General features: G+C 49.5%; 7 protein-coding genes across 7 annotated transcripts; 4 read left to right on the plus strand and 3 right to left on the minus strand.

Moving 5' to 3' along the window:
• Positions 1–32: 32 nt before the first annotated feature.
• F5891DRAFT_1011363 (uncharacterized protein) lies at positions 33–2,344 on the plus strand. Its single transcript, XM_041360665.1, has 3 exons — positions 33–1,566; positions 1,615–1,820; positions 1,871–2,344. Exons 1-3 carry the CDS (start codon positions 445–447, stop codon positions 2,022–2,024), a joined length of 1,482 nt encoding a protein of 493 aa, XP_041230077.1. The 5' UTR covers positions 33–444; the 3' UTR covers positions 2,025–2,344.
• F5891DRAFT_1257080 (uncharacterized protein) lies at positions 2,082–3,100 on the plus strand (the record flags this gene model as incomplete). The annotated part of the gene is made up of 3 exons (XM_041370046.1): positions 2,082–2,117; positions 2,288–2,292; positions 2,357–3,100. 3 exons carry the CDS (start codon positions 2,082–2,084, stop codon positions 2,826–2,828), a joined length of 513 nt encoding a protein of 170 aa, XP_041230078.1. The 3' UTR covers positions 2,829–3,100.
• F5891DRAFT_1183923 (uncharacterized protein) lies at positions 2,941–7,442 on the minus strand (the record flags this gene model as incomplete). The annotated part of the gene is made up of 18 exons (XM_041366374.1): positions 2,941–3,063; positions 3,115–3,207; positions 3,263–3,357; positions 3,411–3,485; positions 3,532–3,563; positions 3,616–3,846; positions 3,899–4,162; positions 4,212–4,445; positions 4,501–4,689; positions 4,738–5,138; positions 5,189–5,534; positions 5,587–5,814; positions 5,864–5,973; positions 6,022–6,474; positions 6,523–6,745; positions 6,800–7,142; positions 7,199–7,238; positions 7,308–7,442. 18 exons carry the CDS (start codon positions 7,440–7,442, stop codon positions 2,941–2,943), a joined length of 3,615 nt encoding a protein of 1,204 aa, XP_041230079.1.
• Positions 7,443–7,632: 190 nt separating this feature from the next.
• On the minus strand, positions 7,633–10,192 carry F5891DRAFT_1011433 (mitogen activated protein kinase). Its single transcript, XM_041360666.1, has 13 exons — positions 9,734–10,192; positions 9,636–9,675; positions 9,553–9,571; positions 9,376–9,505; positions 9,273–9,316; positions 9,123–9,222; positions 9,026–9,073; positions 8,931–8,972; positions 8,687–8,873; positions 8,552–8,631; positions 8,410–8,488; positions 8,155–8,355; positions 7,633–8,093 (listed from the first exon to the last, which is right to left on the minus strand). Exons 1-13 carry the CDS (start codon positions 9,773–9,775, stop codon positions 7,993–7,995), a joined length of 1,113 nt encoding a protein of 370 aa, XP_041230080.1. The 5' UTR covers positions 9,776–10,192; the 3' UTR covers positions 7,633–7,992.
• Positions 10,086–11,803, plus strand: F5891DRAFT_745839 (uncharacterized protein). The gene is made up of 7 exons (XM_041373069.1): positions 10,086–10,433; positions 10,483–10,715; positions 10,771–11,033; positions 11,089–11,134; positions 11,189–11,466; positions 11,514–11,614; positions 11,671–11,803. Exons 1-7 carry the CDS (start codon positions 10,395–10,397, stop codon positions 11,683–11,685), a joined length of 975 nt encoding a protein of 324 aa, XP_041230081.1. The 5' UTR covers positions 10,086–10,394; the 3' UTR covers positions 11,686–11,803.
• A 386-nt stretch (positions 11,804–12,189) lies between these two features.
• F5891DRAFT_745863 (uncharacterized protein) lies at positions 12,190–17,518 on the plus strand. Its single transcript, XM_041373070.1, has 14 exons — positions 12,190–13,481; positions 13,532–13,624; positions 13,676–13,875; positions 13,923–14,021; positions 14,073–14,177; positions 14,233–14,738; positions 14,788–14,896; positions 14,946–15,194; positions 15,248–15,748; positions 15,798–15,912; positions 15,964–16,207; positions 16,258–16,443; positions 16,495–16,890; positions 16,944–17,518. Exons 1-14 carry the CDS (start codon positions 12,277–12,279, stop codon positions 17,025–17,027), a joined length of 4,092 nt encoding a protein of 1,363 aa, XP_041230082.1. The 5' UTR covers positions 12,190–12,276; the 3' UTR covers positions 17,028–17,518.
• F5891DRAFT_1103405 (uncharacterized protein) lies at positions 17,170–18,010 on the minus strand. The gene is made up of 2 exons (XM_041363613.1): positions 17,561–18,010; positions 17,170–17,493 (listed from the first exon to the last, which is right to left on the minus strand). Exon 1 carries the CDS (start codon positions 17,934–17,936, stop codon positions 17,577–17,579), a length of 360 nt encoding a protein of 119 aa, XP_041230083.1. The 5' UTR covers positions 17,937–18,010; the 3' UTR covers positions 17,170–17,493; positions 17,561–17,576.
• Between the last annotated feature and the right edge of the window lie 8,430 nt (positions 18,011–26,440).

Genomic DNA, 26,440 nt, shown 5'->3' on the forward strand with positions numbered 1-26,440 from the left:
ACACCGCATTCGACATCATGTGAACCGGCTCACACCGGTAATATTACATAGTTCACTTCATCGTCCGCTTCTCTTTATCCACTGCAAGCCTTGCAGCTGCCTTGAGGCCTCTCCTTACTGGCGATCGACTCCGTCGACGTCAGACCACACCGAGAACGATTTAGTGAATAGTCCCCTCATCGACGACTGCAGCGACGACCGTGTGTGGTGTTATTGGTCCAATAGTCAGCCACTCCGTAGGCAAATCCGTGCCTACCTCTTGTAACCATAATTAACTAGAGTGTTACCAGTACAACACTTGGAACGACCACATAACTCCTTTTCACCAGGTAATAGTGGGTTCAAATCTATCCTGAAGGCTTCGCTGGTCCAGCCTAACATCATTTTTGACAATCGAACAGCTTGATCTAAGTATCAGCTCAACTCTTCGCATCGTACTAAGTAATGTACGCCCACGCTCAGTCACGGCCCAACTCGTTCTATGCTGCGGATGATGCGGCAAATCAACCAGATTATCTCCCAGAGCCACCGCGCCGTCATCGCCAGCCCCGTGCTCAAGGCTCCCCGAACCATTACCAGTCCCCACAACAGCCAGTAGATCCAGACTATGATGACGATGACCAACCCTTGGGACTCGCAGGTCAATCACTTGATGCTGCGGATGAGTTTTATGGTGCTCAACAGAATAACGGCACAACCTTCCCACCTCAGCGGTCTCATTCTCAATCACAACTGTCCCAGGGTCCCCTTTTAGATCACTCACACCTCCGCCCGGGAAACCAAGCCTCATTACTTTCTTATGAGCGTACCCTCGAGCTATATCGTGCAAATGCAAAGAAAACACAGGATCCAGACATCCAATTCGAATTCGCAGTATTCATGATTGATGCATCTAAATCTTTCCCCATCCCGGCTCCCACCCCCGGAAATGTAATGGAAATTGAAAAGGCAATCGAAAAGCGCGATAATCTTGTGCATGAAGCCACAAGCCTCCTCAAACGCCAAGCAGACCGGGGACATCCAGCATCACAATATTTCCTTGCAGACTGCTACGCCAATGGTCTAGGCACTTACAAGGGCAGGCAAGACTTTGATCGGGCGTACCCACTATTCGTACTCGCAGCAAAACACGGACATCCAGATGCCGCATATCGCGCAGGAACTTGCTGTGAGAATGGATGGGGTTGCAGGCGCGAATCTGCCAAGGCTCTCCAATTCTTCCGGAAAGCCGGGGCAGCACTTCACCCTGGCGCTATGTACCGTCTTGGTATTGCTGAACTTAATGGCGAGCTCGGACTCTCAAAACGGCCACGCGAGGGTGTCAAATGGCTGAAACGCTCTGCGGAGCACGCAACGGCCGAGTTCCCGCACGCCTTGCATGAGCTTGCCTTGCTGCACGAACGGGGGATAGACAACGTTGTGTTTGTTGACGTGGAGTATACTGTGGAACTACTCGCACAAGCGGCGGAACTCGGGTATGCTCCCAGTGCTTACCGGTTAGGGGAATGTTATGAGTATGGGAAGTTAGGTTGTCCCCAGGATCCAGCCTTGTCAATCCATTACTATGTGGGTTCCCTCACCGATTAGCGCGCCAAAGTTAATGTATCTGCGCAGAACATCGCAGCGCAGCAGAATCATCGTGATGCATGTTTCGCGCTCACAGCCTGGTACTTAGTTGGTTCACCCGGTGTGCTACCCCAATCCGACACCGAAGCATATCTCTGGGCACGCAAAGCAGCAGATGCTGGACTTGCAAAAGCGATGTACGCTGTCGGGTACTTCTTGGAAGTAGGGATTGGTACCCCGCCAGACCTCCCAGAGTGAGTGATCTTGTCTTAGTCCCGAATTCGATACCGATGTATACGTGCAGAGCGATGTCGTATTTCAAGAAAGCCGCAGAACTGGGTGATAAGCGTGCCCAACAACGGCTCAAGGGCCCACCTATCGGACAACAAGGCGGAGTCATGCGGGACGGATCCGATGCCAAGAATGCAGCCACCAACAAGGACTGCACAATCATGTAGACTTGCCTCATCTGCTTACAGCCTGTTTATTTCACGGGAATCTGCTTTAATGTCGATATGTACACAGACGATGGACTCGGAATAATACTGGACGTACTTACATTTCATACTGCCAGTCACATTGCCCATTTTTCTACTTAGTTTCATTTCATCTTGGCCTACCACCACGTCATTTTACCCTACTCTCATTAACCATGTCCCTGCGTTTATTTTGAGACCCATTTGCTCAATTTGCCTACGTAGATCGATACCCTTACTTACAGGTGTGGTAATCATCACGTATCACGATCAGCTCGTTATGTAAATAAATACAACAAACCATCACCTTCAAGCAAGCTGGATATCCTTCCCAACATCGATTTCTACCAGCTCCTTGGGATAACATACGATGCCCCGCTGAGTACAATAAAATCAGCGTACCATAAGGCTCTTCTTGCTTCCCATCCAGACAAACGATCATTCTCATCCACTATACCACCCGTAGATGTCGACATCGCACTCCTCAAAGAAGCATATACCACCTTGTCGAATGCGTCCTCCCGCGTAGCCTATGATGATATTCTTCGAAATACTCGAGTAAAGACCTCCACTGGCCCGCGTCCTGCACAGGTTATCTCACTGGAAGATTTTGAGGAAGCAGAAGAGGGTGTATGGACACATTCTTGTAGATGTGGTGGAACATACAGGATCATTGAAGAGGACATGGATGCGGGAAGACACCTCGTCGGTTGTGAGAGTTGTTCCGAGGTTGTGTGGGTAGGATATGAACTCGTCAATGATGAGCGTCACGCTACCAATGGTTAATCAGATCGCCAACTTAGATGTTGTGCAGGTTGCGATTGTGCGGTATGGAGTCTGGACACCTTACATTTGCTCGCTAATAATACTTAGGTTGTATTGTCAGCGTTACACAAGCTCAGTCAACCACTATGGCGTCCTCCCGCTCTTTCCACCATTTCTTCACCAGCACTTTCCTTAACTCGCGGCCGATCGCCATCGCGACTGGCCATGGCACGGCATTACCAATCTGTCTATGCATCTATGTTGTTCGATCAGTGCGCAATGGGAGGGGGGTTGTTCTAGCACACACTGTGACGACACGATCAAATTCCGCATAGAACACAAACTTGTCGGGAAAGCCTTGTGACCGAGCGAGTTCGCGCACCGTGACAATGCGTTTACACTGCGCGATTCGTACTCATTTGGTTAGGTGCACTGTAGTGGAATCAACGACGCACGTAAGGGTTGAGCACACGGGATTGCTTTGCACTTGGGTCAACGTTGGTGACAGTAGCTTGAAAATAACTGTTCTTGTTAACTCGTCCATAAAGACCTATACACCATAAGTCAAACATCACGAATAACTCTTTATCGGGAGTAGAGTACCTGGTTTGAAACCCGTGCGTGCAATGGCTGAGGATGGATTTGCGAAGTGCCACTCCCAGAGATGCCCCGCCAGTTCTAAATTATCGTCAACATTGTGAAGTCCTGCAAAAAAGGCACGTACCCCTATAATCTGCACCCGCCCTCATCGGGATACTGACAACTCTACGCAAGTTAAAGACATCTAATGTGCGAGGACGTCACACACCTCTCGACTTTGATGGCCTCGTAGGTCCGCGTATATTGTTGCAGATCTTGAGAAGGTTCTTCACGACACCACTTTTGGAATGCCGTCATTGGCTCATGCTCGTACTCTACATTCGCTCCGAAGTATCCGCACCATGGGCGATCTTTCTTACATTTCTTAGGTGGGATCGTCTGAGCGCGTTCCCGTTCTTCCCGTCGTTTGGCTGGATCCCTGGGTGGTCTCGGGTTTACCCTGCAACCAATAATCAGTGCACGCAGTACATTTTAGGATAATACGGCTGTACCAATCGAATCGAGGAAGGTCACTGATGGCATCGTCAATACTGACAAATTGGTGAGGCGCGTAGCCAGGCTGTGTCAAAATAGGTCTGATATAGTGTCCAATTGGCAAATCGATTCCCAGCGCATCCACCGTAGGGAAGGCATGCGTAGGTTGAGGGAGCTGAGGAAGGGGTTGACCGTGCTTTGCTGCGACCATAAAAAATCGCACACGGGTTTGAGGAGTACCGTAGTGACCAGCTTGTAGGATCCCATAGCGCACTTGGTAGCTGAGAAGTATGATACTAGACAGATATTTGATATTTGAGCGACACTTACTTCATGTCAGTCATCGCCCGGATCAAGAATTTCAATCCGCCCATGGCAATACCCCCTTTAACTCTATATGGCCCGGCTTGCCGTACCTTTAGACCGAACGACAAGAACCCACGCACGTTCTCAAAGAAGCAGTATTTTGGCTGCATGAAGTCAACCCATGATAGGACGTTGAGGATAAGGTTGCTCTTGCGGTCATTTGCCTTAACGTACATGTTCAGGCGCGAATGGGGCTGGCTAAGGTGAAGCTTCAGTATGACCAAATAGAGTGTGAAAATACGCCATCACCGACCAGGGAAACCCAGCAATGATACAATCAACCTCCTCTGGTTTCGGAGGGGCGGGAATGTATGGGTCATCTGTGATATCAGATTGTATTGTCTCCAATCGTTGAACGTTAAGATTGGTGTGTGATCTAATCGCTGCTGCGAGTACTAGATTGCTGCATTGGTTATACACCACCGTTTTAGGAGAGTTAGCTCTGTTAACTCCTTGTTAGTGTCGCTGAAACGAGTAGCAAAACGCGCACTTCAAGGTCTTTGCGGCACTCGGGGAAATTTCGACCGCATGTGTAACTTCGATGCAGCCGGATTCCTCCAACCCCAACCCGAAAGCTCCAGCCCCAGCGAACGGGTCTAAAGCACGGAGGGGTTTTTGCTTCTTCAAAAATTCCTTGATTTTCTTCCATTCATCCAGGTTCTCTGCAGCGCAGTATCCGCAGACTAGGAGATCTTTAGGCAGAAGTTTGTGTTTGTGATCCCAGGAGGTCACATCGAGGCTTGGGAAGGAGTAGCAAGCATAGAAGTGATAAGGCGACGTTTCGAGCCATTCTTTGAGCTCTGGCACAGCTGCTCGCACGTAGACATGACACATTCCAATAATGCTGGAGATCGGAAAGTTCATTTTATCTCGTGTGACAAAGAGATGGCGCTGGGGACCTGGGTTAAAGTGAAGTTCATACGTGAATTGTGTACACTCACCTCATCCTTGACTTCATTCTCAGGTCGAAGGCCCAACTTGTCAATCCTTCCAAACATTCTTAATCGAACCCAACCATCGTCATCTGACTGCTGAATATGAATACGGGTGATTTGACCGATATGACATAGTCCCTCCTGAGCCTTGATCATAACAATGTCACGAAGATGATATTTAGTGTCTTTCCATGCAAAGCCGCGGTGAATCTTGTGGGGAACGAGTGCTTCCTCTCCCTCGTCAACCATTAAGCACACAGGGCAGTGGTCTGACGGGAGCTCTTCCCGTTTGTGTTGCAGTCGTTCTTGTGGTATTTCAGTGAATGAACCATCAAGGCTGTTATATATGAACCTTCGGGCGGAAATATCAGCGAGGTTCTCAAAAGTTGTGGAAGGTGCATGACTTGTAGAAAAAGTTATAAGGCCCAACGACAGGCATGTCTTTTGAAGGATTGACGAACTGGACCGGAACTTTTCCGACGATAAGGTCGAATTCGACAGAGCTGCATGTATTGGTCAGAAACAATTCTTGGGGATGTCCAAGCTGCTCCATAGCCGTCTTCGTGCTGTGCTCGAACCATTCGACATGAACATTTTCAAACTCGTCACTGATATACATAATTTTTCCGAACCTGAAGAAAGGGAGTCGGTGAGTGAAACGGATCAGCGCTAGGAGCATACCAAAAGTAGTCTGCCAGGGTTGCATATTTTGGAATGTCTTCTGGGTCCGGCAATTCGGGAGCCCTCTTCTGGTCATCGTTCCCAATGGCAACAACAATGGTGTCTCCAACCTACAAGCAGTGTGAAGCTAGACACGATAGGAATCAACAATACCATACTGCATAATCATTGCCATCTATTGTGATGTACTTGAGCCAACGTGAACCTTGACGAAGGCGTTGTTCCACGGGACGGAATCGAATTTCCCTCCGCATAGATACTCGCTGCACAAATTCCTTTACCCTCTTCCGAAGGTCATCATACGGGATCCCAGGTTCAACACGAGGTTGTGGACCGACAACCACTAGCTGTTCCCTAAACCACCCGGTCGCTAACTTTGCAATTCGCAGCGTTACATGCGTCGCGTTCTGATTTTCTGGACGAAGGACGGCGATATCTTTGCATCCCCTGGTAGTAATCACTGCTACTGGCGGAACTCGTAGCCGAGGACGTGGTTCAACGGATCTCAATATCGGAGGCGCAGGCTCTGTCAAAAGATGTCGGATTATATTCGTGGCACGCAGTTGTTGAGAATTTTCTAGACCCTCGAGCGCATATCTCAGTTCAGCAACCTACGATACGTTGCAGTGAAGTCCAGTAACAACCGAAAAAATTCTCACACTGTCCCAAAGATATTGCTCGCCAAGTCGAATACTGCCAATCTCTATGGTTGAGAAACTGGCCAGAAAGTCATGATATTGCATATCCGGTTCCCGTATGGCGGACGATACAATCGCTTGAACGACACGATGCGGTAGGAAGAATGCTCTAAACTCCCGTCGGTAATCCTTCGACGGAGCACCCAGACGATACCGAGCGTGGCCGGATTCGATGTACATTGGACTGGACACAATAGGCGTATATTATTGAGTAAATCCAAAGAAGAAGAGCACCTACTCTTCATCGTCGGTGTAGTCGATAGAATAGCCGAGGATATTTGTGATGCGAATAAACTGGGGATCGTCGTCTTCAAGGTCGTCTTCCTGGCCCTCATCCTCATCGTTCTCTGGCACTGAAGTAACCTCACCTGCACCCTCAAACATATGATCATCGTTCTCGCGGTGCTTATCGAGATAAGAAAGGGAAACCATAACCATGTCACGAGTAGGGTCGAAAAACGCAAAGTTATGTAGGATCCGGGTAGGTTTCTGCCCATTTTCTAGTGCGCCTGGATCTTCGCCAATAATGAGAAGGTCTTCAGTCTCCAATAGTTCATTGTTTTCCGGTTGATAATATCTCGCTGGGATGGTGCATTGTAAGTCAATCAGATTTCAGCGGAAATGGATGCCAACACACGTGCTCGAGGACGTTCGTTCGTCTTCTGACGTTTTAAGCGCTGTGAGATGGAGAGGACAGTCATTATCAAACGTACGCTTTCGCGATCTTAATGAATCATAACACGCACTGAGTCATGATAGTCATCCGTGTCATCGCGCTGACGCCGGCGATTATTCCCCCCATCTGTACCACTGCCGGATTCATCTTGCACTTCACCTGGATATGTTATCTCGAACGCGGTCGGTCTACGACGAGGGGGCATCCTTGTCACGCTTTCTTGAGTCCGATACTCAGTCTGGTGTTTGCTGAAAGAAGCAGGCCGAGTCTGTAACAACTTGAAACCTAAAAAAGGGAATTTTTCCTACCGTCTACGTGACATACACACTGATATAGGTCTTATCAGGAAGTCCTATTTCAGTTCACCTTGCAAACTTGCGAAAGTGGGTCTGCTCTAAACCAAGGTTGTTCTAGTAGTATATATTCAACCACACGAATGAGTGCGGTTCATGTTCAAGGACCCACAACAATACTACCCGAATCCAAGTACTTGTGAGTAGTAGTTCTATCTGTGCGTGTATTCGAAAAGATATCGATTGATACATACAATCCTGCTTGCTCATTATGTAAAATTGAAAACATTACAAGTGATTGGTTCTGGAAGAGATAGTAGTAGTGAACGATTCGTGTCCGGAAAAGCGAAGGCACTCCAAAACCTGTACTCCTTTAATGCAACAGTGACAAAAAGATATTGCGTATAAGGATCACGTCAAAACAGACATCCAGCTGAAAACAATATGGGACTATGGGAAGATTCACTTTGCTGGTGTAGTTCCTGCTGGTGCGTCTGGTCCTGCTAGTGCACCTTCGGGTATACCGCTCGCTGATGTAGATGTGTCCCCAACCTGATGGAAATCTAGAAACGCACCAAAGATATCGTAAGCGCTGTGACAACTGAATGTGGCAGAAACCCTAACCCAGAATCTCGCTGTACATCATGACCTTCCACGTGTCAACGGGGAGGTCGGCATCATTGAAGCTCCAGTCGAATTTCTCAGAAGCTACGGGCTCATCGGTTGGATCATGATATGGTGCCACATATTCGTGAGCAAGTGACTCCGCAGCATCTATGCGTTTCCGAGGGTCAAACACTAGCATCTTTTCTAGAAGATCCAAAGCTGTGGTGGAGCATTAGTGGAAGTACGTCACCAGGAGCCAGAATGGTGCCATACCATCCGCATCGGTAGTTCGGAGTTTTTGACTGAAAGGCACGCGTTCGCGTTTGGGCAGACTTTGCACAAAGCGGAGAGTCTACAGCGATCGATCAATGTGAGAATGGGAATACCTAGCCCATAGCTTAGAGGTATCACCCACGTTTTCGCTTGCGATAGTTTCGATGACATCATCTGGAGGTGTGCCTAATAGTTCAGTAATGATGGAAAACTGATTGACATCTTGAAACGAAGGCACAACGTCAGAAGGTGAGAATGAAAGCGCGTAAACGCTCACGGTCTTTCCCGGGGAACAAGGGTTTTCCTTCGAGCATCTCAGCAAATATGCAACCTGTACTCCAAATGTCGACCGCAACATCGTACTTTTGCCAGGTTAACATAATTTCAGGGGCACGATAATATCGCGTCGAGACATAGCCTGTCATTTGGGGATCCTGGATACGGGCTAATCCGAAATCGCATATCTGTAGAAGCGATGACATCATAAGATATCCCATGATGATGTGATGAACCTGACGGACCTTCAAGTCACAGTTCTCGTTGACAAGTATATTACTGGGTTTCTGTGTGCCTGTCTCAAAACTGATCACAGATATAGACAGAACAAAAGACGCACGAGGTCTCGGTGCACGACGCCCGCGGAGTGAACATATTTTAGTCCACGCTAGATCAGATCAGACCGATGGACTAAGAGTTACAACATCATCACGTACCAGAATCTGATATAGGAAGTATTGGACAAACTGTTTCTCCAGAGGTCGCGACGTCAGTAGTCGATGAAGGTCGGTTCCAAGGAGTTCGGTAACGAAATACCTGTGATAATCAATCACTTTAAGGGTTTAGGGTTTGGAGCAGGGACATACAAATCTTCAAGTGGCGAGATGAACACATCACTAAGACTGATGATCTACACGTGTAAATAGTACATGTGAGTAGGCAATTCTGCGTGGCGCGTCTGAGACGCACATTCTCATGTTGTATGTGCTTGAGGAGCTTGAGCTCACGATATGTTCGCTTGCTCAAAACTGGGGTACTGAAGGGCTTCATAATCTTCTTGATGGCAACAGAAGACCCAGTGAGTTGATCCTTAGAAGAGCTAGACCGCCTATAAGTGCATGTGTCTGTCTCAAACGTGCAACATACCAGACAAGGCCAAATGCCCCTACACATCTCGGTTAGTCTAGAGTTTGGACATCGAGCAGATCGAGAGGATGGTTGATACTCACCCATTCCAACAGGCTGCAGATCGACATAGCGAGTAGTGACCTATGAAATCAGCAAATCGTGAATCAATTATTTTCAAGGACATACACAGGCAACACACCTCGAAAGAGGTGCCAAATATGCTTAGCTTGACAAAAGACATGGCACAGACTGGCTGGTGTAGGGTTAAACCGAGGTGGATGAAAAGATAAAAAGGGATTCGGCGGTCAGTAGAAAGGTTTACACAAGTGTGTTTGTTGACCCGATGAACGAGGAGGAAGAGAGAGATGTTAGATAGTGATGACAATAATGCTGACCACCGAATCTATATGATTGGATATGAAACTGCTACTGCCAGGGGTCCCGTGACGCCCTAGGCTTCTAGAGTTCTCCAGAGTCTCGATTCCACACTGCGGAGAATGACCTCCTCGGATCCTTCAGATCTTAGAAATATTTGGAGTCAAAAGTCAATGGATTTAATGATGCAAATAATGTGGATAGTGACTGGTGCAAGTATCAGTGACCGGGGGCTTCCAGGAATACAAGTAGCGATCAGGTTCTTGAGAAAAGTTGTGATCGATCCGCACCTGAATACACGAGGTGCAAAACGGCAGGAATCGGTCAGTTGCCAGAAATAAGTCGCACAGCTTGAACGCTAGTGGTTTTACGAAACCCCGTCGCGCGCCCGTCTGGCATGAGCTTGTCTGACAACCATCGATTCTCAGGCTCAGACCGAATTTGCCCGAGACAACCGTAACGCTCATTTCATCCACTGAACTATCATGTCCTTCATCCGAGCAGCGACGCTCGCCCGTTCTGTGGTAAGCAATTATGAAATTGTGTTAGTCTTAGTCTCATGTGCGGTATTAGGCAACGAGCAGCTGTAGACGTTATTCGACCGAAGCTGGTGCTAAAAAATCATCCAACCTCGGATTTTACCTTGGTGGCGCTGGTCTTGTAGGTCTCGGCACGTATGTGTACATGGGCTTTGGCAAAGGGGAGGCAGTAACTGCCAAGAAGGACCTGAAGAGTCCTCTTGACCCGTCAAAATTCATTGACCTCAAACTGAAAAAGGTGGAGCCTTGCAATCACAACACCTCTAAGTGAGACCTCAGGCTACCTTTTACGTACAACCCCACGCTCATATATGTCCCTCAGGTTTGTGCTTGAGCTCGAAAAGGGCGAGGCTTCGCTTCTTCCGATTGCTTCCTGTGTTTACATCGAAACTCCTGATTTCAAGGATGACAAGGGTCAACCTATGTGTCGCCCGTATACCCCCATTTCAGCGTCTGATTTGGAGGGAGAGCTCACTTTTATCATCAAAAAATATGAGACAGGCGTGGTCTCCAAACACATTCACTCTCTCAAGGCTGGGGACATCCTCAGAATTAAAGGTCCTCTGCCAAAATGGCCTTGGAAGAGTGATTATGGTTTTTTTTGATACTTTAAGATGATTGGATTCTAATTCTCTTTCAGTGAATGAGCTGGAAGAAGTCGGCCTCATTGGTGGTGGAAGTGGAATGTAAGGATGTCGGTCTCTTATATTTACATTACTGACTTTACTCCGCAATCACAGTGCTCCACTCTACCAGATCCTACAACATGCTCTTGCAGACAAGACGAACAAGACGAAGTTCAAACTTTTGTATGCTAATGTTACTGAGCAAGATATCATACTTCGCGAGGAGTTCGACGCCATGAAGAAAAAGTACCCCGAAACTTTCGATGTCGTATATGTCCTCGACAAGGGCGATACTAACTGGAAGGGTCCCACTGGATATATTAGCGCTGACCTCATTAAGCAGCACGTTGCTCCGTCATCACTGGGCGAGAAAGTGAAGGTCTTCATCTGCGGTATGCACAACACATTTGGAATGCGCCAATAGCTAAATGCCCCATAGGTCCGCCTGGACAGGTTGCCTCGATTGCAGGCGCAAAGAAAGGCAGGGAGCAGGGAGAACTAAATGGTGTTCTCAAGGAACTTGGTTACACCAAAGACCAGGTAAGTGACCGTGCTATCCAACAAGCTATCATTTCCTTGAAGTATTTCTTTGTCAGGTGTATAAATTGTGAGCAGCAGATATCAAGTAGATCTATATAGAAGTCCTACGACGATCAAGTGTCGAAACCCTTTCTTGCAATAGAATGCGAGCTGAGGTATCGAAACCTTATTTCAATCACGTTATTCCACCTTTCCCAACCAAATACGTGACACTTTAAAACCATCGTCACCCGCCGCATTCTTCGCTGATATTGCTCCATACACCATAGTATTTCCAGCTGGTAAGTATCAGCATGAAACTGAGGGAATGAGTACGTATGAAGGTTTTACATTTATGCTCCCCCATCTACAGCAAGTAATATCAATAGCAGTTGCTGCTTCCTTTTATCTTGTATCTCTGCACATCCACACCATGATAAAGGTTGTGGGGTTGTATTACATAAGCATACGCGTACTTGGTCTACTCGATCTCATCTCTCGTCACTGAGATCACAGGTAATTGGGCGTCAGAATCTGCATGGTTCATATCTGAGCAACCAGTGCGAGTCTTGGTTAGCCCGCACAACGACAAAGCTTATCTCATCGTGTTATTCGTGCTGCAGGGCTTCTCCTTGACAAGTTGAATCTCGACATCTTTACCATCGTATTCGGCGCACAGCAGTATGGATATTAACAGCGGTAGCAGCAGCAGCAATAACAAACCCGTGCGTCACCAACCGACTTCCCCGGGGACGGTTCCTCCAGAAACCTTTTACGCGTCAGCCTCAAAATCGAACGCAGGGCTCACACCTCCACCATTGCCACTGCGCCCGAAGGGCTCTGCAGGATCCGCTCACACAAAGGTCAACATCGAACCCCCGCCAACCTATGACACTGTATTTCGCGAGCCCCAGCTCGTTTCAGAGGATACAATCGGTACCGATCAAGTCCCTGCGCTCATCCCAGCTGACGACCATCACAATTGGCCGACTGTCGAGCACAAGTGGGGTGAAGATGACTGGAACAAAAATGATGCTTGGAATGAACCGATGCCGTGGGACAGTTCTTGGGCCGGCGGAACATCCCAAAAGGTCATGGATATTGATGCGCGGGACCAGGAGGAGGAGACGAACTGGTGGGATGCGGAACTGCGGGGAACGAGAAACCGTCCAGGGCCGGGAATGCTGCCGCCTTTCGTTGCTGAATTGTTGCATAACGCTGAACATTCATTGTTCTCGGTGAGCGTTACCGCACCTGACGTGAAGCCGGCTGGGGATGTATCCCCTTTCATCCCTCCAAGCCATGATGAAATCCTTCGCGCTGTTCCTCATGCCAATACATACTACTGCAGAAGACACCATGGTTGGGTGTTCCTCCAGTGGAAAACATCCACCATTGTCCCTCCCTTTGCAAAATCATTCGACTTCAAAAAGTACCCGCCCCTCCCTGACCAAGACCGCCGTAAACGCACCGTCTCTTGCACTGACGACTCTTTTGACAAGTCCAAGAAAACGCATCACTTCCACTGCTATCCAAAGGCCGTCGATTCAGGCCAGCTCAATCCAGCATTCCACCGTGCCCCTTGGGAAGTCGCTGCGCAGAGGAAGCAAAAGCGTCGAAAAATCACTTCTGCTAATATCGATGACTATGCATTCAAGGAATCAGATGTCAAAATGAACGAAGACCTGCCCGAGGGACGCGTAGAGGGCGAACTGCTTGATCTTTATGTCTGCTGTCAGTGCTCCGTCTATTGCATTGCATCAGAAGCCATGCCCGGCGTCATTGCCCTCAAATACCTGGAGGATTTTACGAAGTATAGATATGAACACCCTCCCATCGGGAGGCAGCCTGACGAGTCTGTTGTCAGTGGGTGGGAGACACTGAACGCGTACGCCCATCAATTCGCTCCGTGCCTGATGATATCTCATCTCTTTACAGAATTATCGAAAACAAATTATGGAAAGGCAAGAACGGTCAGCTCTCCATTTCTGGGAAGGCGTTCCAGAACAAGATCGGGTGGTCCCCAACTACGTCAGGAGCTTTCATTTTGTTGTTCAATACAGCTCACGAATTCATTTACAGGAGCTATATCTTCAAGCAACTTGGGTTCGAAATCCTCACACGCATCGAAGCTCCTGGCACACCTGAGGAGAAAACAGACGAATTTCTGTCACCCCCCAACACTGAACTCAGCAGTCCAGAAGGTCAGGAGGCACGTATGAAGCTGTTGCGTTTCTGGGTCGAGACGAATGCGTATCTAGTAGACTACCAACGTCGCTTCGGTAAGAGATACTGTTGGTTTCCTGTATCACTCACTCATGAAGCGCAGCATCTGCGCTTAAGTCCTATACGCCACACCCTTTGTACGTCAAAATCGACAGTGCCCGAGAGATGTACCAGCAGGCGATCGGTGCACACCCTGATCAGAGTAAGGTCAAGTTTTGCTGTGTGGAAAGGCAGACCTGAGCTATCTGTACAGTGCCGAGATCGTCCTTGTCGTATCCGTTAGGTTCATTGGCGGAGTATACACCTCTGCTGCAGACGTGGAAGACGTTAGGAATAACCCCTACAACATGTTCTCCGGGTAAGCAGTTGAACAGTCCGCTCGTTTAGATCTGCTCAGTATTAACGGTGCTTAGATATTCTCATCTTCGCCTATATGGCTCAATGCCGTTGCGACCCTGCCAATACAATACTCTACTTCACCCACTTCTACGCAATCGTCGCCGCAATCCAATCCCTCGGTGGCGTTCCGTCTCAGGAATTGCAGGCCCTAGTTTTCGAAGAGCGCTCTCGTGGGCGATTCACGGAGGAGGACCTGCAAAATGCTGCCGCAGTTCTTGGGTTTGGCAAGGACGGCGCGCTACGCTTGGAGCTTGAAGATGACATTGAAGACGACTTTCTTGCGGAAGCGTGGCGGACGGCCATCAAAAATGCCTGGCGTGACGCAAAGGACTGCACACAGCTCCAACGTGATGCGAACGAGGCGTTCAGGATGATTGCACAATCGAGGGGTAGTAAGAGGCTTATGAAGCTGTTTTCTGAGTCGTCAAAGAACCAAATGGACCCTTCACGTGCATACTCGGTACTAGAGGTGTCCGCGGATGTGGACGATGAACTTGTGTTGACGGTGTTCATGATGCGGGTATGCGAGGCTCCGTGGCCTCATTTGCGGTTCTGATGAACGTCAATAGGTCGAGGAGCAGCCCCATCAATCTGACAAGTGGCGCGAAGCGTTGAGAACAATTGCAGAAGTGAGGGACAGCAGCCGGCTGCGTCATTTCCTAGAGGAAGGCAAAGATCGTAAGTACCTGCCCAGATTTTGATGTACTATCTAACTGAGGCGCTTCAGCTGGAGATATTGTGGCTTCAACGCGTGCTGATCTTCCAAGAGGCCTGAATCAACTTGGAAACACCTGTTATCTAAACTCGCTGCTCCAATACTTCTACACCATTAGGGAGCTTCGTGAAGCTGTCGCTTCCATGGCCAACATTGATGTAAAGGCCCTTGAAGACGAGAAGTACTCGGAGGACGACCTGAAACGGCATCGGGTTGGCGGACGGCTAATTACGCGGCGCGAGATACTGCGATCGAAGAAATGTATGTCTGCCACCCACTCCTTTTACCTCAAGCTAAAACTATCATCAATGTAGTCGTCAGTCAGTTGGCCGATTTATTTTGGCAGCTCCAATTCTGTGAGAACCAGGCTGTCACACCGACTATCGATCTTGCGAAGTTAGCACTCGTAACATCAAGAGACGAAGAGGAAGAGGAAGCTGACAGAGGCGGTACCGATTCCTCGAACGACACAGATGCAACGCTTGTTGAGGACGGGCCCGTGCGGTCACCTGACTCAAATGGCTCGGTTCTCGGTAAGCGGCCACGCGACGAGCAACGCATGGATATGGATGTTGACACACCCACGTCTCCTATCACGGAAGAGAAGAATGGGTACGTCATGATATCCCAACCATCTCGTGGGTCCAAGTCTCCTCGCTTGCATGGGGAAAGCTCGTCAAGCACGATGCCACTACCATCCCCGCTTCCAGATGTGGAGGTTGTGAACCATGAGAACCCGCAGGTTGAGGAGCAGAAGACGGCTCCTCCCTTACCTACACGCAAGCCTACTCAATCAGACTCGGTCATGATGTTTGGTGAGGCACACTACTCCGAATGATGGCATATCTAAATACTTGGATGTAGGAAAGCAACACGATGTCTCTGAATGCATGGACAATTGCATGTTCCAGATTGAGATCGCGCTTCTGAAATTCGATGGGCTGGGTGACTCGGACAATCAGAATAGTGTTGTGAAGAGGCGAGTACTTTGAATTCCATCAGGCACATACATGAACCTGTGATTCGCCAGGCTATTCTATGGGAAATTGCGGCAAAGACTTACACAAGTCCCCGCCCAGCGACATCCTAGAACTTCGACACACGAGAAAGAAGACCTCTTCTCGCATCTTCCCGTGAATGTAGCCGATAGCGGCTTTGATATCTACGATGGCTTAAGCGGATACTTTGACGATGTCGTTGACTACGAAGGCGAGAAAGCTAGAATGGAGGTGACACTGGTCGATCTACCACCATTATTGCAGATTCAACTCCAAGTAAGTGCCTGCCCAGATAACTCAGCGATATATATTAAACAAGTGAATAGCGGGTGCAATTCAACAGAGAGACCCTCCAACCATACAAATCGCAAGCTTATGTCAAGTTTGGCGAGACGATATATATGGACCGGTTCCTTGATACCGCAGATCCAGGCAAGAGGGCTAGGTCAAAGGAGGTACAGGCGGAATTAAACATGCGGCGTGAACGTCTGCGCTTGCTGACACAAGATAAGGTAAGGTCCCTGTGTGTATCTCTTGTGAATTAACTGCATAGATTACCTTAGCACGCACCTTTCCCTGCATCGCTCAAAAACACGCTTGATTTCTTGTCAAAGCAAGAAACGCTTATCCTCCCGGATGTCGATGAAGAGCTCATTACAAACATCAACGGCGAACAGGATATGATCGAGACTGAGATTGTCGAACTCAAGGACACGATATCGAAGCTGAAGGAAGAACTGGAGAATATTTGGAAAGATGATACCTCGGTCGCATATGAGCTGACCTCCGTCTTCATACATCGTGGCTCATCACCCTCATTTGGACACTACTTCTTCTATTCAAGACATATACCGGAACAACCTGATAATTGGTTCAAGTACAATGACCATCAGGTTACGGAGGTGTCGAAAAACGAGGTCTTGGCTGACACAACAGGGTCTACTGCGAATCCGTACTTGGTAAGTGTGGACATGATACCATTCCTGATGTGATACGACTAACTGCTTTCTAGCTTGTTTTCGCAAAGAAGGACCGGGACATTGTTCGTACTGTAAATCGCTTTGATCCGATGGCTATAGAGGATATTGATGCATGATCCGTAATGTTGATATCCCATGATTCCTCTCGTACACTAGTTGTGTCCCTCTATTCCCCGGAGGATTTGAACACATACCGCGATAGTGTATGCTCACTTACATGAAAGACATTTCGATTTTTCACTATCAAGTCATTTGTGGACTCGTCTATGACCTACAGCCCGAATCTCCTACAGACAGTGTGCATTTTTAAAGAGTCCGACGGTCATGGATACCCTACAGCAGTCATAACAGTCGAAGACAGGACCTGACATGAGTATAGTACTCTGAGGACTGCGACCCCGTGCTTATCCAAGCTCTCCGCATGGGTCAAACAACATCTTTCTCGAGATTGAGTAGGCCCATCTGCAGAATGATTCAGAGATACGACTAATGACGACTTCGTCATGTGTCATGACTGATGTTAGGCATATTTGAAGGACTTGCTGTGAGGTCGCTTGTGATGTCGCAGCACACTGTGAACGACTGCGACAAGCGGTACAGAACAGTGTCAAGCACAAGCATATGATCAATAAACTGTAGTGCTACTTACTGCAGAGACTGCCTTGCTAATGCGAGGGAGTAGGCCCGTCAATAGTCTTGCTCTCTGTTGATGAGACGATGACTTGTTCTGCCTCTACTGATACTGCTGTCTCCGCGATGCTCGCCTCATCGCGGGTCTCGAGGGATGTCAAAAGATTATCCAGGGTTCCCAATATCCCGTCCAACCTCCCTTCAATGCCCTCAGCTACACCATCAGCACTATCCAGACGTGCCAACATTTCCATCAGGTCTTCTGTTTCGTGACTACCGTCCAATGAGCCGTTTAACAAAAGAGTATTCAAATGAGTGATGTCTGCTTCAAGATTGCTGTCTAGTCTATTGATCGGAGAACCATTGGATCCAGTGTCGGCAGTGTTGTTGGGCATAATCGTCGATGCAAAACGACCTTTGAAGCGACGTGACAGAATAGTTAAAGTGTAACGCTCGTCAAAAGCCGTCGACGATACGTCGACGGTAGCAACCGAATATTAGACTTTATCATTCTCTCTAGTTACTCATTTAGTTTCATTCTCCTTTAGTCCCTGACTTTCTTACCCTTCAGTATATAAGCCATCGCGTATTTACTTGTAGGGTAGTTGATTTTCATCCCCCCCCCCCCCCCTTGAATAACATTTAGTTAGGACAGTTATCCTGTTCGAACCTTAAGACAATTCAAACCAATCGACTCTTTCTCGTGTGAACGTTCACTGAACGCCACATATTTTTAACTGCCTTCAAATCTAAAATCTATTCCGCTATAGTCGTTGTCTAAGAGGCTTGATCACCCTCCAAAACTTCGACTCTTGTTAACACACAAAAACTCTCCCCCACCCCAACGATATCGTCAAGAAAAGGAAATGCCTACTAGTGCACTAGAAATTGCCTCCCCACGTTCCTCGAGGAACGTGAGCGTTGATGGCCGCGCCCACGAGCAAGACGGCGCGAGGTCTCGAAACAGTAACCCTGTTTCTGGAGACGATGGGAATGACAGCCCAATGGCTGAGCTTCCCTCCAGGTTCGGTCCACGCGACCTGAACGAGGTGGACACTGAGTCCACCCAGGCGAAGGACGCTGTGAGCAGCCCCGCCCAGAGCAGAGCCCCGTTGCTGGTCAACGCAGGAGCCGCCACCATCCGTACCACACATAGTGACGAGGGTCCTGTAGCACCAGTCAGCGAGATACCTCCTGGTGGCCCTATAATTGGGCGATTACGTACCTTCACATCGCCCGATAGTGATAATGTACCACGCCTGCAAGCCGTCTTCGATTGGTCAGAGGTAACCGACGACGACGAACTAGGAGACGTACCTGAGTTCCCCGTACTAAAGCCCAGTCCAACGGCTAGTGAAAGTAAACCCGAAATCAGTAAAGATAGCTCTGAGAAAAGTAAAGAAAGCAACCAACCTAAACTCAGATCACTGACGGATCACCTGCTCGACTGGACAGACTTTGATGAGGAGATGGCAGAGCTCAACCGGCCAGGGGAGAACGAGTCCGATGAATCCCTCCGTCGTCTATGGGATGACGATAACCGAGCAGGATCCATTAGGATCCAAAACTTTGCACTTAAAGGTTTTAGAAAATCTGCCAAAGAAGATTACGCGCAAAAGTGTGAGGAAGTCGACGACTTACTCGACCGTGTCAAGGAGCTCGAGAGGCTGGTTATCGAGGCACAGTCTAGGGAAGAAATGGCGCAGAAGCTGATCCGAGAGGCGCAACGCGCGCCTCTTCCAGATCCGCCCCCAGACAGCGCACCTTCAGCGCCAGTTCCCCCATTAGAGAATGCTGCGAACTTGAATGAACGACGTCACGCAACGGTGATAAACGATGACTCACCAAGCATAAGAGAACCTACTGATAGACCTGTCAAAGAGAACACCAGGTTCTGGAGGGCGTCTTCCCTCCTCCCAGACAAAAGCTCGGTCAAACGCGCTATAGTTGGTGGTGACCCCAGTGATCCTGACTCGTCAGACTCGCCGTCGGGACCTGGTTCTGACGACGACCGGTCATCCACTGAATCTGCCAACGAAGAAATGAGGCACACCAGCAAGGACAAGAAAAGATTGAAGACACTTACGCGTGATAAGCAGCTACGCAAAGACAAGAGGAAATCGAGGACACCTCCCAAGTTCATTACCGGTGCAGACTCAGAGGAGGAATCCTCGGATGAATTCAACGTGAAGCTGCTGCAAATGGAGCCAGAATCAGACCATAGCAGCGACTCTGAGGACACCAAGCGCCTCAAACGAAAGGCCCGTCGCAAGCATAGGTCCAATTTGAACCTGCTAAAATATCAGCAAGGCTTCTTAAAGCATGAACCCCCGTTTACTTACAATGGGGAAGCTAACGCGTCCACTTTTAAGAAGTGGGTCCGCGAAGTAAGGGAATGGCGGGACAGAGCCAGACTCTCCACCAAACAAACTATTAGCATGATTGGCAAGTATCTGGGGGGAAATGCCTATCGATTCTATGAGCGCGATGTCCTTGATCTTAAAAAGAAATATACGCTTACCGACTTCTTTGAACAATTGTTCGATTATTCCTTCCCAACGGACTTCAGGATGATGCAACGTCAGAAGTTCCTAGAATGTCGTCAGGAAGGGAAACAAGGAGTGCAGGACTACATACGACGCCTCCGAAACATCGCCGATACGACAGGTGACGTTGACGAGAGGGAGCTCGTACGCCAGTTCTGGATGAACTGTAAGCCATTTATCAAGGCTTCGTTAGTAGATAAGGGTTACGACCCTAACACCGTTAGTATGGACACGATCGAGCGAAAAGCTCTACGCACCGAGAGAGCATTCCTTGAGAACGCTAAAGACCCTAGCGTACTTTTAGCGTTGACACCAACTCTAGCTGCAGGCCTAGCAGCTCAAGGCAGCAGCAGCGTCAGGCCAGACCATCACTCCCGTAGGCGTGATAGGAGGCACCGCACCCATTCACTTTCTGCGAACTCAGTGAACCCGTCTCTGCACAGGAGCCATCAACGTGATAGACGTCCTGGATCAGAGAAACGGCCTCGCGAGCCTCACAGAAGCCCCCGGACAGGCAAAAGCGCTGACACTATACGCAAATTAAGAGACCTAAATCAGTGCTTTGAATGTGAGCAGACAGGCCACTTAGCTAAAGACTGTCCCAAAAGACACCGCCTACCTCCTCACAATGCGCCCAGAATTGGCACACTCAGATCCAACGCTGTTGGGGTAACCCCCGCAGACATCCGATCAGCCGCTATCGATGAAGGTAACGCGCAAGGACTGTATGGATTCGCCATAGAAATACCTAAGTCTGTGAACCCATTAGTAGAACCTGGGATTAGTGATCACTTACTGGTCACGCACCAAGCTATAGCCAAGCTGAAACTGGCAGTACCGTTCCCCACGGACGAGCTCGTTGATCCGTTGTATGATCCGTTCGGACCGGACCGATTCTGCCTCACTACTTGGGGTGGCCCTGAGACATACTTACTGTCAGACAGGCACAATTATGACGAATACATTGTCTATTACTCACAATTGAGGGATCCCGGCTTTGACATAGTGTCGTGGCTAACCGATATGAAGCTACATAACTATCAGTATCTTGTGAAGACGAAGACATCCTTCAAACCTACCTGGTTCGGCCAAACTTCTACCGCGCCCGAAACACCCGCAAACGACGACGAGGGCGATAACGAGTCCTCTTGGGTCACAACTGACTGCGAAAGCAGTGATGGTGAGGAAGACGACCTCCCCGGACTACTAAGTTGCGAGTCCAGCGAAGGGGACGAGTCTGACGTTGGAGGTGAGCTTTACTGTGGGATGACTTCCCGTACAAAAGCTGACTTACCGGACTTACAATCCCTACAGCGTCAATCGGCGCGCCCGAAGAACTCCACGAGGATCCTTCCGAGATCCCTGGTCGTGGTCGTCCTGCTAAACGGTAAACCCTGTCGCGCACTGCTGGACTCCGGGTCTCTAACGGACTTCGTGTCAAGTACTGTAGTAGACCAACTCAAACTAAAATATGACTTACTGGATAAGCCTATCCCCTTGCAACTCGCTGTGTCCGGATCCAGGAGTGCTGTGAAAGCTACTACCTGCGTTGAGTTAACATACCAAGACATTAAGGGCCTACGTACCTTCGATATAGCCAACCTCGAATCTTATGATGTCATCCTGGGGATGCCGTTCTTATTCCAGCATCAAGTGTTGCTGGGATTCAACCCCCCGGAAATTAAGATCCGTAGCCTGGAGCCGTTGCCCATACGTGGGTCGCAGACCCAGGTCCTCGAGCTGAAGGGGATGAGCCTGTCCTCAGACCAAATTGAAGCCTACTCGAAAGAACTGCGTGAGTACGCCAAGGATATTTGTAAGGAAGCCATTGAGACACCCTTACCTCCGCTGCGCGCGATAAACCACGTCATACCCCTCATCAACGAAGACCAAGTTTATTCTTGGCGTCAATCTAAATGCCCAGAGGCACTGCGCCCACTCTGGAGGTCCAAGCGAGACGACTATATCCGGACGGGCAGGTGGGAGTTCTTTAGTGGTACTAACGCTGTACCTATGATCATGATGAAAAAGACCTCCAAAGACAATGAACTGCGTTTACGCACCGTCCTCGACACCAGGCAACGCAACGCGAACACGCGAAAGCTCGCGTCACCACTCCCGGACATAGATACTATATTGCGCAACGTAGCATCGCACCCGTATCGCTCCCTTCTTGATGGTAAGGACGCATACGAGCAAATCCGTATCGTACCTACTGACGTGCATAAGTCGCTATTCGCGACGCCTGATGGGACGATGATCAGTCACGTTATGCAAATAGGAGATTGTAACGCTGGAGCGACTTACCAATCGCTGATGAACCATATCTTCGGTCCCCACCTAGGAATATTCATGGACGTCTATTTAGACGATATAGTAATCTATTCGGACTCACCAGAGGACCACGTCCGGCACGTTAAGACGGTTATTGACACCCTGCGCGACAACCACTTCTTCCTAAGTGAACACAAACTACAATTCTTTAAGACTGAACTTACGATTCTTGGCCACGTCATAGATGACGGGGGAATCCGTCTCGATCCTCACAAGGTCGACAAAATCCTCCACTGGAAGACCCCCACTTCCAAAGAACTGCTCATGCAGTTCATTGGCTCAGTGGGGTATCTTGCTGCCGGATGTGAAGGTGTCCGGGTGCATATGCAGCACCTTTCTAAGGTAGCTGCACGGTTGACGCGATGGGATTGGACTCCCACGGATCAGCGTGCATTCGATCTAGTCCGCGCATGCGTCAATGCCCATCGTGACACCCGCCGGAAAGCTCTCGACTTACCTAAGGCTATCAACAGCACCTCCCTAGTTAACCTTGTTACGGACGCGTCATTCACCGGGGCGAGCGGCGTCCTCTCGCAAGGCGAACCCCTGCCAGGTGCTGACATAGTAGCATTCTGGTCTGGGAAGTTCAATTCCGCCCAGCAGAACTATCCAGTGCATGAACAGGAGTTATTAGCAATTGTAGAATCCCTCAAGAGATTCCGTCACTTACTGATAGGCGTACCGTTCCGCATCTTCACGGATCACAAAGGCCTTGAGTGGATTACCACCCAAAGCAAACTCTCGCCAAGGCAGGCGCGCTGGCTGGAGGCCCTAAGCGAGTTTGACTTCAGTATAAAGTACCTACCAGGGAAAGACAATACCTTAGCAGACGCACTGTCCAGAATGTATAGCAATGAACCTAAGGGAACCGTTAGAGCCGCTAGTGAGTATGTGAGTGTCGAGGAAGAGGACGTACCACGCACACTCCTACTGAACTTTGTCACCGCCCCGGTCTACACTGGTACACCACTCTTCCTTGGAGCGACGGAAGAACGACGATCTACTCGCATTGCAGCGCGATTGCCCAAGCAGATAGGCATGGACGAAGTGGCCCCAATGAAGATGGCCAAGCCCCAAGGCAAAAAGGGCGCGAAACCTGAACTACCGGTCAGAAAGGTTAGCAATGCCCAAGGCACAAAGGGCGCGAAACCTGAACTAACGTTCAGGGAGGTTAGCAAGGTTGCCACTGCGCAAGGCACAAAGGGCGCGAAACCTGAACTAACGTTCAAGGTAGTCAGCAAGACCAACACTGCCCAAGACACAAAGGGCGCGAAACCTGAACTACCGTCCAGCCAGGTCAGCGAAGTCGCCATCGAACCAGGCAGGAAGGGCGCGAAACCTGAACTAACGATCAAAGGTGTCAGCGAAGTTGCCACTACGCAAGGCAAAAAGGACGCGAAACCTGAACTAACGTACCTGGTAGCCAACTCGAGGCAACACACCTCCACCTTGGAAATTCCTCACCCGGTAGACCGGGATATCACGGAAGTGAGGGAAGCACCAGTCACCAAAATAAAGAAAGTGATCCTGCGAGTGAGTAAACCCCCTCCAGAATCACTGGAGGGCGGAAAGGTGACAGCACCCAAGAAAGACTTAGACAAACAAAACACAGCGCACCGTGTGACAAACAAGGACCTACAACAAGCTGACCTAAGCAATGATGTCAGAACTCAGCAACCGGAATCAAGTGACATCACCTCACCTGACATAAGCAATGGGACCCAGACAAACAAGGACCCACAAACCGAAGTTGACGCCAACGTTGCACCAACGCTATTGCCCATGTCCCCTCCTCTTCTGACGGAAGTCATAGCTATTGGCGACCCTAATACGGACATTCACGAACGGATCACCAATAAATACGGGGAGGACCCCTTCTTTGCGAAGATTTTAAGCAGCCCATCCGCGTATAAGAACTTTGAAGTCAGTAACGGCCGGATTTTCCTTAGAGACAAGGGAAAACGTATCTTGTGCATACCGGACATTAAGATTGCGCAACGGCGAGTAAGAGAATTAGTTATATCTCATGCTCACTCCATACTGGCGCACCTAGGCCCATCCAAAACTTTACTATACCTCCGCGAAAATGTATGGTGGAAGGGGATAACCGCGGACGTTCAAGCCTTCTGTGAGTCATGTCCAACATGTCAGGTGTCCAAACCGTCGAATCACCAACCGTACGGTCTGCTAGAAACTCTCGAAGTCCCAACGCGTCCTTGGCAGACTGTTGGAATTGACTTTGTTGGACCGCTCCCTGAGTCCAAAACCCTACAAGGCGTGTTTGACATGATACTTGTAGCTATTGACCATCTAACGTCTATGGTACATCTAGCTCCAACGAAGCAAACCTACCGCGCGAAAGATATCGCCGAAGTCATGTTCAATCTGGTGTACAAGCATCACGGTATGCCCTCCAACATCGTTAGTGACCGGGACACGCTATTCACCAGCACTTTCTGGCAGCGCTTTCACCAACTTACGGGTGTTGAGCTACGTATGTCGACATCGTTTCACCCTCAATCTGACGGTGCCACCGAACGTGCGAACCGCACCATAACGCAAATGCTGCGGCAGGTCGTTTCGCCGAATCAACGGGACTGGGCTATCAAGCTCCCCACAATTGAATTCGCGATTAATTCAGCATGCTCCGAAACCACGAAGTACCCTCCGTTTGTTCTAAACTACGGTAGACTACCTCCTCCCCTAATTTGGAACACTAACTCTGAATTCCCTGGAGTAAGAGTCTTCGCGCAGAAGATGAAAGACGCGATTATGGACGCGCATGACTCCATTATAGCAGCTCGCGTGAAGAGCACCACTAACGCTAACCGTCGTCGTACTGAGTCTCCCTTCGTTAAGGGAGATCTAGTGTACCTATCTACTGAAAACTTATCGTTGCCCAAGGGCCGTGCGCGCAAGCTGGCGCCAAAATACATTGGTCCTTACAGAATACTGGAAGACTACAAGAACAACGCGTTCCTACTGGACCTCCCTGCTCAGTTGAAGCAACGTGGCCTCCACCCCTCCTTTCACGCGCACCTACTGCGTCTCCACGTGCCAAACGACGATAGGCGATTCCCTGGACGACAGCTTGACCAGGTGTCCGATATTGGACACCTGGAGGAATGGTCAGTGACCAAGGTCACTGACCACCATGGAGCTGGACCGGACGCTCTCTTCGAGGTCGAATACTCCACCGGAGACAAAGTCTGGTTCCCTTACCACCAAGTCTCCCGTCTGGAGGCCTTGTCTCAATACCTTGAGGCTCTCGGCGTCCCCGGGATCGCACACCTGCCAAAGAAAATTAGCACGCCATCAACCACTATCCCCGTCAGCACCATAGATCAATTTTCTGCGGCCCGGCAGTCTGTTTTTGGTATCGTCGACCGAATGGTCGACGATTTTGCATCCGTCTCTCGCTTAAGCGGGCTGCAAGATGCCTATTTAACGGGCTTGCAGGGCCCCCAAAGCCATACTCCTCGCCCAGACTCCCCAATGTCCTCCACCGCTCTCCCAGCACGCACTAACGACATGCTCGTTGACGCGCCACTCGACGGGATCGAGCCCAGCAACTATGCTGATGCTCCCAGGCCAACTCGGCCTGGTCGAGGACGTCCCGGACGTTACCATAGAGGGAGAGGAGGGCGTGTCCGCCCTCCTCAACAGCGTGAGCACGACTCTGACGCCCTTGGCGCGTTCACGTGCTTCTTCCGTGCTGAGGCACAGGCCAAGGAATTGGCTACTAGGAAGGAGTCCCACGCCTTTGACGCGCTGGTGCGCGCCGAGCGCGCCCAACGCTCCTACGAAAGGTACTACCCTCGTACCCGTAACCTATCGCTGGATCACCGGCGTGGTCCTCGTGCTCACACACCACCTGAAGAACCACCACGCCGAGTACGCCGCGCACAGTCCCCTCCTCATCGCCGCGCATCGCGCGCCAGCTCCGTCCCAAGCAACCGTTCTGCACTTACCCCGGCTGCTCAGCTGATTGCTGAGGTATCCAGCAACGCATCTGTTAT

The sequence above is a fragment of the Suillus fuscotomentosus genome, assembly GCF_016647785.1.
Source record: "Suillus fuscotomentosus strain FC203 chromosome Unknown F5891scaffold_9, whole genome shotgun sequence".
NCBI classification, from domain to species: domain Eukaryota; kingdom Fungi; phylum Basidiomycota; class Agaricomycetes; order Boletales; family Suillaceae; genus Suillus; species Suillus fuscotomentosus.